The sequence below is a fragment of the Nansenia antarctica genome, assembly GCF_963989245.1.
Source record: "Nansenia antarctica genome assembly, chromosome: 3".
Lineage (NCBI taxonomy): Eukaryota > Metazoa > Chordata > Actinopteri > Argentiniformes > Microstomatidae > Nansenia > Nansenia antarctica.
Window position 1 is genome coordinate 28,987,304 of NC_137688.1, and position 17,830 is coordinate 29,005,133.

General features: G+C 40.4%; 1 protein-coding gene across 1 annotated transcript; it reads right to left on the reverse strand.

Annotated features, from left to right (window-relative positions):
• Positions 1-1,689: 1,689 nt before the first annotated feature.
• Positions 1,690-9,584, reverse strand: slc25a48 (solute carrier family 25 member 48). Its single transcript, XM_080526126.1, has 7 exons — positions 9,413-9,584; positions 7,795-7,838; positions 7,511-7,582; positions 6,910-7,162; positions 5,861-6,142; positions 2,770-2,903; positions 1,690-2,339 (listed from the first exon to the last, which is right to left on the reverse strand). The coding sequence occupies exons 1-7, from the start codon at positions 9,456-9,458 to the stop codon at positions 2,235-2,237; spliced, it is 936 nt and encodes a 311-aa protein (XP_080382252.1). The 5' UTR covers positions 9,459-9,584; the 3' UTR covers positions 1,690-2,234.
• Positions 9,585-17,830: the final 8,246 nt, after the last annotated feature.

Genomic DNA, 17,830 nt, shown 5'->3' on the forward strand with positions numbered 1-17,830 from the left:
GGTTTACTTAATACTGTTCAGCTGCACTTGAGGTTACATTCAATGCATGACTTGTGCTATATAGGCTAAATAAAATTAAGAAAGCAGCAAGTAACAGGCACGTAACATCCATATATTGTATAAATAAAGACTACCAGCAAGACACCGGAGCACTCGTATCTATAACAAACGTGGAGATTGTATGAGCGCCCCGGCGTCAGTCCAATGGAAGCGTCAAGTACAGCCTTTCCGTAGAAATACATCGCTCCCTGTCTAACGTTATATATCTAACGTTACATGATCTGTGCATGATAGTGCTGCATTTTGACATAATTCTTATTGCATTTCCCCCCGTTGGGCTGTATAGCGGCACTTATAAAGTGAAGTGCTCTTATGACACTTAACTCCTCCTACTGTCCCGGCTCGCTCCAGGTCTGTTGTGTATAATGGAGAAGCGTTTCTGAAAGTACGGTACGGGTAGGATACAAATCCATGCCGTACCGGTCTGGTCAATGGAAAAGCCTACAATAGTTTCTGCTCTGCAGTGTGCTCTTTCAAAGGCAGAAATCAGAAGTAAATGATTTTACGTCACTTCCCTGTGTCCTGAAGCCATGAATGTTTGTAAGTCAGTGGCAGTGCATGGCCGGCTTTAGTGGAGATGGGGGTGGATCTAGGGGATGGGGGTAAACGAGAGGATGCAGGACTGATGTGCTGCCCTTTGGAGACGCCCTTTGGACGTAGATGTTAACACCTCCCCAAACCTTTGTCACTCGGTTGGCTGCCAGATAAAGAGCATGTAAAATGTTAATTCTCATCATTTAAACCACCATGCTCTATGCCAAACCACGCTCTATGCTAAACCATGCTCTATGCTAAACCATGCTCTATGCTAAATAGGCATCTGCTACTTTGATATCAAAATAAAGAACACACACAGTGCCCCTTGGCACACTAACTTTGGCACACTCAATACACTCTGATTTGCATTACATCTCTTCAGGCTGCACCTTCATTGTCCCTCCTAAAAATCTCTACTGTAAATAAAATGTTTTAAAAATGTATAAATGTAAGAACTTCTTCTACCATTATGACTGTCCATGGCCCCTGGCCCCAGCATAGATTACTTTGTATTATTATGGCTGATTAACTTACTTAATTCAAATGCATTTGTTGTAAGTCACTTTGGACAGAGGCGTCTGCTAAATGCCCAAAACATTTAATGTAAATGTAAACTTGAGAGTAACCATATTTCACTAAGTTGTGTGAAAAACTACAATATAGAGAAAGTGTGTTAAGTGCAACATACGCTGCCCTTCAGATAGGAGCTGAATGAGTGAGAAGAAAGCTTTGGGATTAGTTCTTTTGGAGAACACTGCTATCTAGTGGACATTGTTAATAAAACGGTTTATTTCAGTTTTTCCTCTGTCAAGAGTATTTAACATGTCCAACGCTGTATATGAATAACATAGTACAACAGCCCTACTGCACATGAGTTTATCGGTTGTTCACTGATAGGATATCTCCATATCTACTTAGAGGGAGCACTAACAGAAGGCTTATTCTTCCCTCCAGGACCAACATTATGATGAAGCGTCCATGTGGCCTCAGCTACCCCCACAATACCAACAGCAATTTTACACAATGAAAGATGTTTCTGTAATGCATATGAAAGGTCAACATGAGTAAAACGAATACCATTGTTTTTTTAAAAGGTTTATTTTTTTAAAATATTGCCTTCTCATGGAATGACTTTTTTCTCACAATTATTCTATTTACAACAATTTAAAAAACTTTAAAATGTGTCCTAACTGGAATCAACATAAAACATAATCATGTGTGTATTGTTACTAAGGGCTGGTTAACTGTTTAGTGCTAATAACTATTTCGTTTCTGTAGTGGAATTGGACAAAATAATAATATGTATATTATAGCACAATATATAAAATGGACACAAGCATTTGTATCTGAAATGTAAAGTTGACAATACACTAACTTGTATTCCCTCTCTTTTCTTAATATAAGAAATTATGTAAACATAAAACATTCTATCAATATTGCAATAACAATTAAGACTTGACTCTAACACATCAAGTAAAGCTCTTTCTGACTTTCATACTGCAATTAACCTCTTCCAGGAAAAGCCTTTGGGTATTTGGGGAAGGACAAGAGGGTAGTTGGGTACTTGGGGAAGGACAAGAGGGTAGCTGTCAACATAATGTTCAATTCAATGGACTGATCCTGTGCCGGGGAAATGACTAGAGACTCCTAAAGAACTTCAAGGACAGTTCATAGCCCAGGAACATGGTGGCACTCATGGGAAATCCTCGGATGGCATTCACTGAAGCACCACGAAAGAAGACCTAGACAAAGATTTAAATTATTTAGCAATTCAAGTTTCAAGCTCATAAAAGATAACCAGACACATTTCTACCTCACAACACTTTTGTTTATGTATATTGCTTAATAGTATTAAGTTTACTATTGATTGAAAGGTATTGATTGAATGTCCCCTGTCAGTGGTCATTTGTTTGCCAAAACAAAGTGCACATCCCTCTGTTGGCCATCCGTCTGACCAGTTGGGATTGTTGTTTGTAACTTGTTTTGTGACTATGCCCTAGAACAGTCTCTCCTGAGTTGAACTCTCAAGCTAATAGGATAATGGAAATAAAGTAATCTAGCTTGCCAGAAACTCAACAAAGGTAACCTAAATCAGTGACTTATTACTTGTCAAATGAATGTCCTAATGCATTAGGTGTTTTGGGAGTACTGTGCTATAGGACATTCACTTACATGTAAGCCCTCTGTCTTGTAACTCTGCACAATGCAGTGTAGGATCCCTTTGTATTTCCTTTGGAGGAGGGCGTCGGCCTGCAGGCGGCTCTTCACCACGTCGGCCGGGGTAGCCGTGACCCAGGAGATAGACCCTGCCAGAAAAAGATCAGTTCAGTATATTACAATATATTTACAGTAAGGAGATATATTCTGGTATTTAACAATAGTATTTGTATAAAAAAACTAATATAAATCTCAAACTCACTCTAAAACAACCATTTGTATCTTTAAAATAATGGTTTTGATTTCTCGCTACGCTGACTGTTTGCTGGGTCAGCTGATCAATATAGGCTATAGAGAGACAGTAATATTAACAGACTTCAAATATCACTGCCCATATCATGTTTGATTAGCTTCCATTTACGTTAAGTACCTGAAAAACCGCTAGCGCGACAAATATCTTTTAAAAAAACGTAGCGGAAATTTTTAGTGTAGCATTTTAGTTTGTCATGAACTTGTATTAGTTAATATACGCCACTATATATTGTAGTATTACTTATTGTATTTTGAAATATCAACTAAAATTACGATTTGCATTAGATCGTGTTTGCACATGCTAGCGCGGTGCAGAGTGAGAGGGGATTTTGCTAAGTGAACATTTGTGGCGAATGTCTGCTATTTACACAAATTTAAAAAATGCCCTAAAAATTTAACCGGTTTTCAGTTTGTTGTTCGACATTGACGAAGACATATAAAATGTGGCTTGTGGAATATTAATTCCGGAGCTGGCCTTTGAGGTCAAGGAAAAAAAAGAAATGTCACCTCTTAATTCTTCCGCTATCAAATTTCCAGAACCGGGGTGACGATAAGACAGGGGTTGGCTCTTATTTGAGTGATTGAGTGGTCGGGGACTTTTGAGTTGAATAAGGAGAGCAACAAATATTTCTCCGGACACTTTGCTTCTAAGGGGGTGTTCTCACTAGAACATTTGCTTCACTTGAAACGTAGTTTAGGATAAAGTTCGCTTTGCTCTGCGTCGTTTGGAGCTGTGAGAACACGCATTCAAAGTCGCTCCCGCAGCAAAGAACCAACGGATGCTCCGCTTGAAAAGGGTGGTTTCGCTTCGGTTAGAAACGACGCATCCATCACTTTGCTTCGCCTCGCTTTTGGTGAGAATGCTGCTCGAGGCAGTCCATAGGAAAACAACAGCGCACGCGTGTTGATCTCGATAAGAGCGGGACAACGGGCAACATTTTTTCCCCTGACCAATCAACTACCACGTCTGTTGCTTCGATTGCGTATGTTACTTCCTTTACATGAAGGGCTGTGAGAACGCAAATCAGAGAAATAATTTATGCAACAATGTTTCGAACTCATCCACTTGCTCCGGGTCTCGATTCAGACTTTCATGTGAGAACATGACCTAAAACGGGCCTAGAATTCTAACAGCGGCTAAGTGTTGACTTTCACCGCCACTACAGTGTTTTTTCAACTGTAAAAATGTGTTAATACAAATTTTGTATTAACACATTTTAGATATCGATTGACTTCTACTTCGTTTTACAGTTATTTCTCATGTAATAAATGTCACCAAATGACACCAAATGTCTGGTTATAAATATGCGTTTATTATTAAGCTTCGTCTTTTCATGTGCTTGCTGCTTAAAGCACAACCGCTTGTCAGCAGCATAAACGCTCGTCAGCAGATGCTAACTGCATATACGCTATTGTTTCTAAGAAGAAAACGCTGACAGTTTTCGGCAGCAAGTGTAATGATAACATGAATTAACAGGCAAATGTACACTATTTCGCATTATTTGGGATATTTTGAACAGTTTAAAAAGTCCAAACACAGCTATTTTGCCTGACAGCGGACTTTCAACTCGTCCCCATAGGAATAGTATTGCAGCCAGAACGTTTGACCACGCTACTCAAAACTTTTATTTTGGACTTGACACTGAAACTGTAAGGACTGTAAAATCACCAAATAGTATATTGTTATTGCTATATAGCCATGTGAAAGTAAAACCTCAAACATCATATCCTCATTATGCAGTAAAACTGTACTGGATAGATAGTCTGGAGAATCAGCTAAACTGTACTGGATAGATAGTCTGGAGAATCAGTAAAACTGTACTAGATAGATAGTCTGGAGAATCAGTAAAACTGTACTGGATAGATAGTCTGGAGAATCAGCTAGGCAAGCACATGTATTCATCAGCAGTGTAAGGAAACAATGACATTAGTGAAATACAGTATATTATATATACTGTATATGGGCAAAAACATGAAATAGTCTAACTAACTATCAGTTACGGGAATGTACGTTTGAAGGAGTGAGACACGTGAGACACGTGGAAGTTTTCATTTTGTACAATGACACTCCTCTGTGGCTCCAGTACTGTACATTCCTGACCAACATCTGGGAAACATTTTTACTCTACAGGGGGAACTAACAGAGCCCAGAGTCGAAGCATTTCCCAGCCCAGTGCCAAAGCGAGCCCAGAGCCAGTGGTTTCAGCTGCTGAGACGACTTGAACACACTTCGACTTCTTTTTCATCCAGCCCTTACTTTGAGTATGGTCCCAATCCCATGTCTTATTTTTAACCCTACCCCTCGTTTTCGAATGCTTCTCGCTTTTCGGCTTGCCCCTCGGAACAGAGTTACAAGGGGTAGTGGTTGAAATCTTCCCCTATGAAATGGGACAACCCTTCAAGACCCCTAATACGTCATCAGTAGTATCATAGAAAAGCATGGACGCTCGCGATTCGTTCATAAATTATAAGTTTCACGCTATCAATCGATCAAACGTCATCAAATAGAAAAGAACCAGGTCAGTTCATGACAGAATAGCGGTGCTCTGTAGGCTAGTGCTCCTACACTGCCAGTCTGCACTGATGTTAGAGGAGCGGTAACAAGTGCAACAACTAGCAGGTTCCAGAACAGCATTTTTCACACAGCTGTCACTCTGATGAACAATCTCCCCCACACACACACACACACTCTGATGAACAACTGATTAGATGCTAAACTGCATTTTTGTTATCTGGTAGGCCTACTACTCCAATGACAATAAAGTTGAATCTAATCTAATCTAATAATAATTACCTGCCAGTCCGCCAGCCAGCCATATGGAGCAGGGGTGAGGAGAGGACTTGCCGTCAGGGTTTAGCAAGGTACGGAATATATTATAGGGGATAAAGTAGAGTGTGTATCCGGGGACATCTCTCAGTATCATGGCTCCTGCCCCTCGGTAGAGTCCTTGGACCCCCTCAGCCTGCAGTATAGTGCTGATGCAGTGAATGGGCCCTCTGTAGGCAGACTGCCCTGGGATCCCCATGGACCGCATGGGGATGTTTCCATTCCCATTTCCAGCCAAGTTCAGGTTTTCTAAACATGGTCAAATGTTTAAAGGTCAATAACATAATTACACCTATTTACACACATATTACACATATGTAATAACTCGCTAGTCAAACCAAAATATTTCAGTGCATTGGATTCGGTGAGTAATCCCCACTACTACCTAGTTAACTAGAACACTACTTTACATTGTTAGCAGGCTCAAAACAAAACAAGATTAGCTTGCAATATTTTGGCTTGACTAGCGAGTGTGTTATTAGAACATTTGGTCGGTTGCCGACTTGTTCCCCCTTTCACCAGCTGCCGTCACATATTTAGGTTTAAGGTTAGAGTTTTCACCAATTAGCCCACCGTTTTGGCAACAAAAAAAAAAGGTGGAAAACATGGCAGTAAAAGCAACCCCGACGCAGCGCTTTTCGCCTTGTAAACTGGTGTGCCAGACAATCTGCAACTGTGGATGTGGAAGTGTGGATGTGGAAGCTTAGTGCAAACATCTATAGCAGATAAAACTGCCATAAAGGTCCCATGGCATGGATTATCCACCTTTGGCATGGCAAATGATTATCCACCTGTCCTGTCGCTCTTTATGACGGTCTCTCTCTGTCTGATGGCCCAAATAGCCAACAACCCACAGAGAATGATGCTTAATTACCATCATAACAGAAGGTGCAATAAAGCGTTTCCTGTCTGGTGATACTGATGATACTAGATGACGTGGGATTTGAGTTTATTGACCTCTTTATCAAGTCCCACCCAAAGATCTGCTGGTTGAAAGGAACCCATAGGCACTCTACCTGCCAGAATAGGCTGAGTCTGCATCTGTAGTCTGATCTTAACCAGGTCCACTGGTGCACCAAGGCCCACTGACATCAAGCCAGTCAGCATGCTGGCCACAGTCAGATCCAGCATACCACAGGGGTGCCTCCCATCACCATAGCGAAACTTGCTTATAAGCCGTTGTGTGTTGTTGAAGAACCCAAACACCATAGAATTATAGACAGTGATGCTGGCCAGAGGGAAAGAGAGGCCCTTGAAGAAGCCAGCAACCTAAACAAAGAAAAACAAGTATCGAAAAAAAATGTTGTTAGAGAGTTATTGCAGCGCATGTGGAATTTAGCTGCTGGCAGGTATCTTTGCTTTTTCCCAGAGACAGAGCGAGACTAGCACATTGAAGAGAGTTCTTTTTCTCTCTCAAGGATATTTGATAAAAAAAAGAAGAAAAAAAAAGAAGAAAAACATCACAGCTGTTCAGAACCTTCAAAAGTATCATCTATTTAGAGATAAAAGAGTGTTAGCTGAACATTGTATCTAGGTTGGATTATAATGCCAACCTGACTGAAAGTATGCCTATTTGTAGATACAGTCAGAACCTGAGGGACAAGTGAGATCACTTACAGTCTCCTTTCTGTAGATGGTGAGGACACAGTGGAGGGTATTCCTATATCCTTTCCCAGCTTGTAACCGAGTCTGTTAAGTGAACATTTTTCATCAGATAACTTCATCAATGGTAACCATGTGAACAAAGAAAGCAATTGATAATGAGGAAAAACAATCTATAACATACCTTACACATACAAATCAACAGTGTTAAACCAATCTACTACACAAAGTGTATATGCTTATTTCTGATTTAGAAATTGATCACTTATTTTTTAATGAGAAATGTAGTGATTGTTTACCTTAACTGTGTCCAATGGATGCCCTACAATGACACTGGATGCTCCTATTGCAAACAACAAAAAAAGGAATAGGGCATTTAACTTAACATTGTTAAGATACTAGATAATTCAATGGAATGGTGCAGCTAGGGATAGTTCACCCAAATTACAAAATAACATATTTGGTGAAGATTTCAGATGATTTAGGCATTACATTTCAAACATGCTAATTTAGGTTTCATTGACTTACAATTAGTTGTTTGTTATAATAGTGCCCAGATCAACAGAACCAAAGTGTTGATTGAAGTTTGTCCTTGTCCATAGACTCATTTAAGGGTCAGGAACCAGATATGTGATTTGGGCATTTTTAGTGAACTATTCCTTTAATCTGTGTTACTTTATATGGGAACACTTTCTGTCTTAGCGGGTGAGCAAACTCTGGAAAAATGACTCTTAGCAGGTATAGGGATGGGAAGGTGGCCTGTAATAATGCAAACAATGTTACTAAACTATACAAACATTAGGCAGGAATAATTATGACCAATTTAGGACACGGCTTAGGGTAGTGTTGGCCTAGACTAGAGGATAGTGAATTGGACTGGTGATTAGAAGGTCATGAGTTCAAGTCCCACCTGCGAACACCACCACTAGTGTAACCTTGAGTAAGGCACTTAGCCCTAAATTACTCCAGGGAGACTGTCCCTGTCATCTCTAAGTCGCTTTGGATAAAAGCGTCCGCTAAATGTTAAATGTAAATTCTTAGTTCACAATGCAATGGTCTTGATAATGTACTGTATGTTCAATCTATTTACTTCGCAATCATCTATTTTTTCCTGTCAAATCACATTAATAGACAAACAGGTTTAATGTTGAGACGATTGTTCTAACATATGCAGCAGATAGTTTTCTTTTTATCCATCTATGGGTTCCACATGTGTGGAGCTTCATGATAAGTGTTCAGACAGCATATATTACGCAATGCATGCAAAGATGCTTTGGAGTAACAAACTCTTCGAGGGAAAATCAGAGCAGCATACAAAAAGCATACAAAAGGACATTCTAATTTTGGCTCTGCATCCTCCAGAACAGCTAGTCCTGGTCAGTCAGAAGGGCTACGTGGACAAGACAACACTACAAGGATTACGCAAGGATAATGCATAATGTCCAATCAGCATCCCCTGCACACGAATCGTACTCAACTGCAAACAACACTTTAAAATGTAAGCAATCATGCTCATGATCAACTAGGTTTGCAGGCAACTAGAGGCTGTGAAAAAACTTTTTACAAACAAACTGCGCCTCTGCTGGACATTTTGGTCAATGTACATTCCTTGCAAATTGCACTAGGGCTTGTTGTAAATAAAAAAAATAAAAACTTAAATAAAAATGTTTTAATGAATAAACGATGAGCTATCTGAATTATCCAATGAGATAATCAATCAATGGTTACTGACTAATTTGACCAGTGGCCAATTGTCTACATTGTTTACATTTGTAAACAGTTGTTTGTTTGATTTACCGCTCATAATACATGTAATAATTAGAGAGATAATTCCCAGATGCACATTACAGAAAATATGTATATATCATACAATTTTATTCACTATTAATATTAGCCTATGGCATGGAAATCACTCACCGCCAATCCACCCTGCAATGAAGTCATCTAAATGAAAACAATTCATTTCTGATGAGTGTTAATTCCCTATGTCGCCAATAAAAGTACTGGCGAGCCTGTCAAAAAGTTTGCCGAGTTTTAAGCAGCTGCTTGCATACACTCTTCCTCGACACGTGAGCTATTTAAACAAATGTACCAATGCACCCAGTAAACTGATTTCTCTGAGCGCCTCAGCCACTAAATTGGTGTGGGCGTGTCTGTAAACAGAACCCCGTGAAAAGTTGTTGGACGTCATTGACCAATCATAGTGTCGGGATTTTGTGTGACTCTTTCTTTATCAAAACAGTAACTTGCCTTCGGAATCATAACCATCTTAACAACAATTTGACCATATATGTGACTATAGGCTAACCGCTTTGCATATACAAATAAGTCCGTCGAAGTGAGCCACGACGATGTGGAATGCATACAAAACTGTAGTTGTATGACCAATAGGTCTACGCTCAAGACCGTTATGAATAAGATGATGTGTGTATATACGCTTTAGGCTGAGTTGATTAGCAGGACAAAACAACTCCTGAATGTGTCTGAACTCTTCTAATCTTGTAAAAACGTGACTTTATTGTGACACTCTTCAGAGAAGATAAGACACACAACAGACTCATTTAGAATCTCTCGCAGATAACAACCGAGTAAACCAATAAAACGATTTGGACGTCATGAGAAGTTGCCAATAGTTGCCAATAACATACGAAACAAAACGTCTGCTCCTCTTCATTCTAAAAAAACAAATGCTCATTTAGAAAAGATCATTTGAAAAATCTCAAAATGTTTGTTGGCACTTGCATTGGGAGACATTAATCGTACTCGTTGGGAATGTGTAGGTGACTAATTATTGTCTGACAATATCAAGTAAATCCCACCAACATCAATTCATCAATATTTATTGGCAACTTCTCATGACGTCCACCGAATACAGCCTCTCAGCTACTTTGTAAACCATAAAAGTGAAAGTGAGCCAATCAGTGGTAATCTAAGGACAGACTATGGGCACAATATATTCACAATTAACCAATTTTTTAAATCCACATGACAATTCACCTCTGATCACTAGTCAGCCCACTAACCTGTAAGGGGTTGGATGCAACGTGAGGCATGTTTTCAAAAAGTGGTGAAATCCACACCAAGGACTATACTATATATAGGATTGCTTCAAGTTGTGAGGTAAAGGGTCAGCTGAGTTGATGATTCTACATTAGCTGATAGAGTATCTGGTATCTTTTGACCTAGAATGCCTCTTAGAAAAAAGTGTTTCGAATCGGATTTTGGACAGGTAATCTTACCATGGTAATGATGTGGCACTCATACTTATCAAGCGCCTTTATTACCATGGCAGTGAATGGACTTCTACACTTGTCATTTATATATATATAAAAAATAATTAAAAGTGAAGGTATATATATATATGTGTGTGTGCCCTAGTGCTATATCAAACAACAACCTTTTGAAATATCCTTTCGCCTTGGAGTAACCCTGTTCTGTTGAAACCTGTGACATTGATTAGTACATGCCATGCACATTGACATACACACTTATGCTTCGGTTACACACTACACAGAAGATCATGGATGAATTCTGGTTCAGTTCATGTTTGTAATGTACAATAATGTACTCTAGGAGTGTATATTTCTCTCACTAACAGTGGTCAAAATAGTCAGGTAAGACATATGTAGAAATCCCCAATATAAACACAGGCATGAGAGAGATAAACATACCCTATGAGAGGGGTATGAGAGATTGGGTAAATCAAAAACAGTGTGTGTACTTAGAGAAGGAGGGTGAGGGTGTGACTCAAATCTGGCTTTTTTATTGGCTTTTGAGGACAGTTGCGTGTGACAGGCCCTATGCTGCTGCAGTGACCCTCTCAAATGCTGCACTGTATGACACCATCCATTTCCTAGAATGTTACTGGTACTGTGGCCTGGTGCCAGAGGGTTAGAGATGTAACCTACCCTGGATGGAACCAGACCTGTGGGCAGAAATAATTTCATATACATGCTATGAACAAATACATGCTATGAACAAATACATGCTATGAACACATACATGCTATGAACAAATACATACTATGAACAAATACATTACAGTATATCTCAAAAGTGAGTACACCCTTTAGATTCTTGCAAATATTCTGTCATATCCTTTCAGGGGATAACACTATCTTAATGAAACTTTGATATAACTTAAAGTAGTCAGTGTGCTGCTTGAATAACAGCATAGATGTTTTGTCCATTGAAAATTACTCAGTACACAGCTGTTAATGTCTAAACAGCTGGCAACAAAAGTGAGTACACCCCATAGTGAACATGTCTAAATTGTGCCCAAAGTGTCAATATTTTGTGTGACCACCATTGTTATCTAGCACTGCTTTAACCCTCCTGGGCATGGAATTCACCAGAGCTGCACAGGTTGCTTCTGGAATCTTCTTCCACTCCTCCATGACGACATCACGGAGCCCACGGATGTTGGACACCTTGCACTCCTCCACCTTCCTCTTGAGGATGCCCCACATGTGCTCAATTAGGTTTAGGTCTGGAGACATACTTGGCCAGTCCATCACCTTAACCTTCAGCTTCTTCAGCAAGGCCGTTGTCATCTTGGAGGTGTGTTTAGGGTCATTATCATGTTGGAAAACTGCCCTAAAAAACGGCCCAGTTCCCGAAGAGAGGGGATCATGCTCTGCTGCAGGATGTCACAGTATATATTGGAATTCATGTGTCCCTCAATGAAATGCAGCTCCCCAGTGCCGGCAGCACTCATGCAGCCCCAGACCATGATGCTGCCACCACCATGCTTGACTGTAGGCAAAACACATTTGTCTTGGTACTCCTCACCAGGGTGCCGCCACACACGCCGGACACCATCTGACCCAAACAGTTTTATTTTGGTCTCATCAGACCACAGGACATGGTTCCAGTAACTCATGTTCTTGGATTCATTGTCTTCAGCAAACTGTTTTCTTATGCATCGGTTTCAGAAGAGGCTTCTGTCTGGGGCGACGGCCATACAAACCGATTTGATGCAGTGTGCGGCGTATGGTCTGGGCACTGACAGGCTGACATCCCACTCCTGCAACCTCTGCAGCAATGCTGGAAGCACTCGCACGTCTATTTTTGGAAACCAACCTCTGGATATGACGCTGAGCACGTGGACTCAACTTCTTTGGTCGACCCTGGCGAGGCCTGTTCTGAGTGGAACCTGTCCTGGAAAACCGCTGTATGATCTTAGCCACTGTGCTGCAACTCATTTTCAGGGTGTTGGCAATCTTCTTATAGCCAAGGCCATCTTTGTGAAGCGCAATTTTTCAGCCGCTCAGAGAGTTCCTTGCCATGAGGTGCCATGTTGTCCAGCATTCAGAGAGAATTGTGCCCAAAACACCACATTTAACAGCCCTGCTTATCATTTACACCTGAATCCTTGTAACACTAACGAGTCACATGACACCAGGGCTGGAAAACAACATCATTGGGCACAATTAGGACATGTTCACTATGGGGTGTACTGACTTTTGTTGCCAGCTGTTTAGACATTAACAGCTGTGTACTGAGTAATTTTCAAAGGACAATAAATCTATACTGTTATTCAAGCAGCACACGGACTACTTTAAGTTATATCAAAGTTTCAGTAGGATAGTGTAATTTCCCTTTCCCCTGAAAGGATATAACAGAATATTTGCAAAAATCTAAAGGGTGTACTCACTTTTGAGATATACTGTATATGAACAAATACATCCTATGAACAAATACATGCTATGAATGACTGACTTTGCCTGGCACAATGGAGCCAATGGTCATGTATTTGAACAAATACTATTGCAAACCAGATGGATGAAACACAAACAATTAAGAGATATTTTCTGTGGACTCAGGACAGAAAAGAGGTGTTTCTGAAACTCAAAAAGGTAGTGAACACTGAGCAGCCATCCAGTTCTGGCGATTCTATTCAACTTCTCAAAGTGTTTTGTGGTGCATGCAGACTGACATATCCACTGTTGGGCTGGGAGCAGTGCTAGGTCATTGACAGCCAGGGCAGGAGAGGCCTGACCTGTTCATCAGCTGCAAGCTGAAGCCACACGAGTTTAGATACTCTGTATAGTTGAGAAGGGGTGCCTGGCTCGGTACCACTATGTATCTTATTGGCATTCGGTTGGAGCCTATTTATCTTGTCACCCAAGCTCCAAGATAGCTGATGAGGTGGGAAACTGCTACATGCATTATGCAGCTAGGATAATGCTATATAATAATGAATGACCATGCTCAAGATTTTTTTTGCGTCTTTTAGATTCATAATAGCTCAAAATGGTTAGTATAGGATGCACATAGAAGGTCTGAGAGATAATAGTTTTCTTCCACTAGGGGGCAGAATAAGTTAATCTTTGAATACTGTGACCTTTCCGTTCAATTTCCCTTTGTTTCTAGTTCAATGTCACAGATTAAATTACAGACCACCTTTACCCTCTTCCTATGCAGGGTGCGAAATAAGGGGGAGCTCGGGGAGCTATAGCTCCCCTAGTGGTGACATGAGCTCCCCTGGAAACATGGTTTGTGAAATTTTGGGGGAGCTCTAAAATATTCCAAATTGCGATGGATTTATTCCAAGTTGTGACGGATTTTACCTGGTGTAATATGATTTGTAGAGGCATACAATCTATTTTGATGTTGGTATTAGGTATATAAATGATATATAATAGCCTACATATAGGCCTTTATTGGCTACAACTATGCGAAGGTAACAGAGCGGGGTGCACTGACGCTGAACCCCTCATAGTGATAAGTAGGTGGACATGGTGCGTGCTGCTGAAATAGCCGACATGCGGTGTGTGGTTTAAAAAAAGTAACGCCAGCTCAATAAATAATTCAAACTTAATGTTTACTTATAGGCTATGTGAATGTGACTGCACCACACATGTGAACAGTAACAAAGCAAATGCAGTTTAATTTTATGAAAAACATGGACAACTAAATCGGCGCAAAAAAATTGTAAAAAAGGCATCTCCCATCAGTCACTATTTGTTGGCTATCTGGTGATATGGACGTCTTTGAGTGTCTAGAAAAGCGCTATAAGTCTAATGTATTATTATTATTTATTATTATTATGGACGTCACTTTAATCCGGCAGTTCTCAAGGTTTTTATGCACCAATCGATTCCTCTAGTCAGTGCGTCTTTATCACATTCATTGATGAAAAGGACGACTCGCATGTATAGGTGGAAGGGAACATTCATTGTGAGCACGGAAAATGTGAGTCTCACAACGGCTTTGCATTGATGAAACCAGGTAGGATGAACGCATAGTTCACTGTCCATTCCTAAATGCCCTGTTTCCACCGTCAACTTTCCTCTTTAGACCTTTGGAGAGTGACATGATGTTTCTCTTGCTAGCAGGTTAAATGTTTAGCTAACTTCACCCGGCACGCAAACAACCAATCCAATAATAATGTGACCTTGTAAGTCTGGGAGGAGGGGGGAATAATTATCACAATAAAACTATGTTAAATAATTATTAGAATAAGTTAGGCTGCGCTACATCGTCAGTCCACACATTTATTATTCAAAAATATGGAAAAGGGTGAAACTACGTTTCAACGTTGTTGAGAATCACAACACAAACTTGCTAGTCAAGCCAAAATACTGCAACGTAATGGATTGGACTGCTACCTAGTTAACTACAACACTACTTTACATTGTTAGCAGGCTCATAAAACAAGCCGTGTTAGTTGACTAGCGATGTGTCATTGATTTTCGACAACGCGGAAATGTATTCACATTTTTCGAAAGAAAAGTCAAAGCATTAGAACGTAGAACGGAAAATCGCACGCGCGCTTTGCGCACGGAAAGCCACCGGCCCCGATCTGGCCTGAATTGTTTTTTCCGTCAGGAGATTTTTTTATTTTTTTATTTTTTTATTTTTTGGCTTTAATCCCTGGGCTCCCCCGCACACCGTGATTTAATTCGCACACTGTTCCTATGGATTCATGTCACGGACCGTGTCATGTGAATCCAGTGGAATTCCGACAGCTCTATAGATCTGACCCGAGGTCCAACATGCCATGATGAAAAAAACAAATTATATTCTATACAAATCGTCATTCAAGTCAATATGTCACGCCTTTCTCCATTGACACTGACACCAATGTGCAGCAGCACATTGCAACCTAAAACAGGTTTGTGAATTTAAAAATGAATGGTGATGAACTACTGGACAATAAAGCATAATTGTTTTTATATATAGAGAGCACACCCAAGGCAAGGTGCTGACTAATAGAACATAACTCAAAGCTTAATGGAAATGAAAGTCACACATTCTCCTCTCGTTGCTGTCACATGTATTCAGTCACGTTTCAGCTCACTAGCCTTCCTCAGGGTGTTATATTGAAATAGTGGAAAATGCCAAAGAATGTTGCAAAACAGTACTAAGTCATAGGTTTAACTCTTTCCAGGTAGTGCTCACTAACTGTCTGTAATACTTAAGTATCATCATATTAGAACACTGTTCACATGAAATAATGCAACACATTTCCATTATTGTTTATATAGTAAATCTATTCAGGATTTACATCTGTAATCGGACACATGATGATTCCATTCAGTAGGACTGCTCTGTATCAGTATGACTCTAGTTGCTCCACATGATTGGGGCTGGTGTTGTTAATGGTGTTAAAGGTAGACTCTCCATTATCAATAGAACTCCATTATACTGTACACAACTTTCTAATATTTTCACAGCGTACAAATATTAACAACAACAACATAATTTAAATCTGTTAAGATGGCCTCTATTGGCTTTTCCCAATATGAGTCTGCCTCAATGGAGGTCATAATTTTGGAAGAACTAAAAGTTCTGGCAGGTTTTCTTTAAACAGAAAATGTAACTCCTTTGTACAGTATATTGACGTCATTAGTCTGCTGTTAAAGAGGTGCTAGAGGACTGTTGTATCATTTCAGCCACTAGTTCTGAAATAAATGCTCCCAAGCCAAAAACGGGTTTCTCCACAATAGTCAGTTTTAACCAGATAGTGCAGATGGTTTATTGACTAGACATACATGTTTTTTTGTTGTTTTTCAGAGCAAAATGTTCAATGTCCAAACCACAGAACATACATGGATAGTGTTCCTTTACTAAGAAGTCAAGGACAAAATAATAGGCAGTTAATAATTAGATAAATAATGACTTGAAATGGAATTTAACCAGTTATTTACTTCAGTTGTTGGAAAGTCTCTGTGTGTCTGAGATAGATCTCTTTTTCAGGAGAGCCCCGCTTACAAAGACACAATAGGAACAAAACAAGAAACAAAAACAAGAAAAAAAATTCTAACAAAATGTATTTCATTAATTGTATTCAATTTAAAGCCATACAATGAGCTAGAGAAACATAGGTTGACATAGGCTGACAACAACCTGGCCCTCAACACCAGTCAGACCAAGGAGATCATTGTGGACTTCAGGAAAACTGGGGTCTGCGTACACTCCCCCATCTACATCAATGAGATGGAGGTGGAGCGTGTTCCCAGCTTCAAGTTCCTGGGTGTCCACATCTCCGAGGACCTCTCTTGGACCCTCAACTCCTCTTCCTGGGTCAAAAAGGCACAGCAGAGGAGATTGAAGAAAGCTCAGCTGTCTCCCAGGATTCTGACCAACTTCTACCGCTGCACCATTGAGAGCATCCTAACCACCTGCATCACAGTGTGGTACGGCAACTGCCCTGCGTCCGACCGGAAGGCCCTGCAACGGGTGGTGAAAACCGCCCAGTGCATCATCGGCACCAAGCTCCCTACCGTCGAGTTCCTCCAGGCAGACCGGTGTTTGTGTAGCCATCATCAAGGACACCTCGCACCCCAGCCACGGTGTGTTTGACCCCCTACCCTCTAAGACTCAGGAAGTACAGGATCCTCAGGTCCTGTAGGCTATAAAACAGCTTCTTTCCCAGAGCTGTCATTCTAACAGACAATCCCTCCCCACACACACTCTGTTGAACAATCCCCCCCCATATGGGGTACAGTGACTCTCAGTGTCCATCTGTCCGTCCATCCATCAGTCCCCTGTCCCCCGGTATCTGTGGTCAATCCAATTTATCCTTTGCACTACTGCTGTTTACAAATACTACTTTTGCACATACAGTACCATATTTTGATATAGCCACTACTTATACATCTTATACACTACTTATACATCTGTACATACCATACTGTACATAGCTACCTTAACTGTACATAGCTACCTTAACTGTACATAGCTACCTTAACTGTACATAGCTACCATAACTGTACACAGCTGCTTTAACTGTACACAGCTACCTTAACTGTACATATCTACCTTAACTGTACATAGCTCATAACTGTATATACCTCTAACTACCATACTTGCCATACTGTACCTATCA

Excerpts from the sequence above, each read along its gene's own strand:
- slc25a48 (XM_080526126.1), bottom strand. The coding sequence starts at position 9,458 with ATGAATTGTTTTCATTTAGATGACTTCATTGCAGGGTGGATTGGCG. Across the intron at positions 7,583-7,794 it reads ATCCATTGGACACAGTTAAG|ACTCGGTTACAAGCTGGGAA; the intron begins GTAAACAATCAC and ends TTCACTTAACAG. Across the intron at positions 2,340-2,769 it reads ACAAGACAGAGGGCTTACAT|GTCTTCTTTCGTGGTGCTTC; the intron begins GTAAGTGAATGT and ends ATCTTTGTCTAG.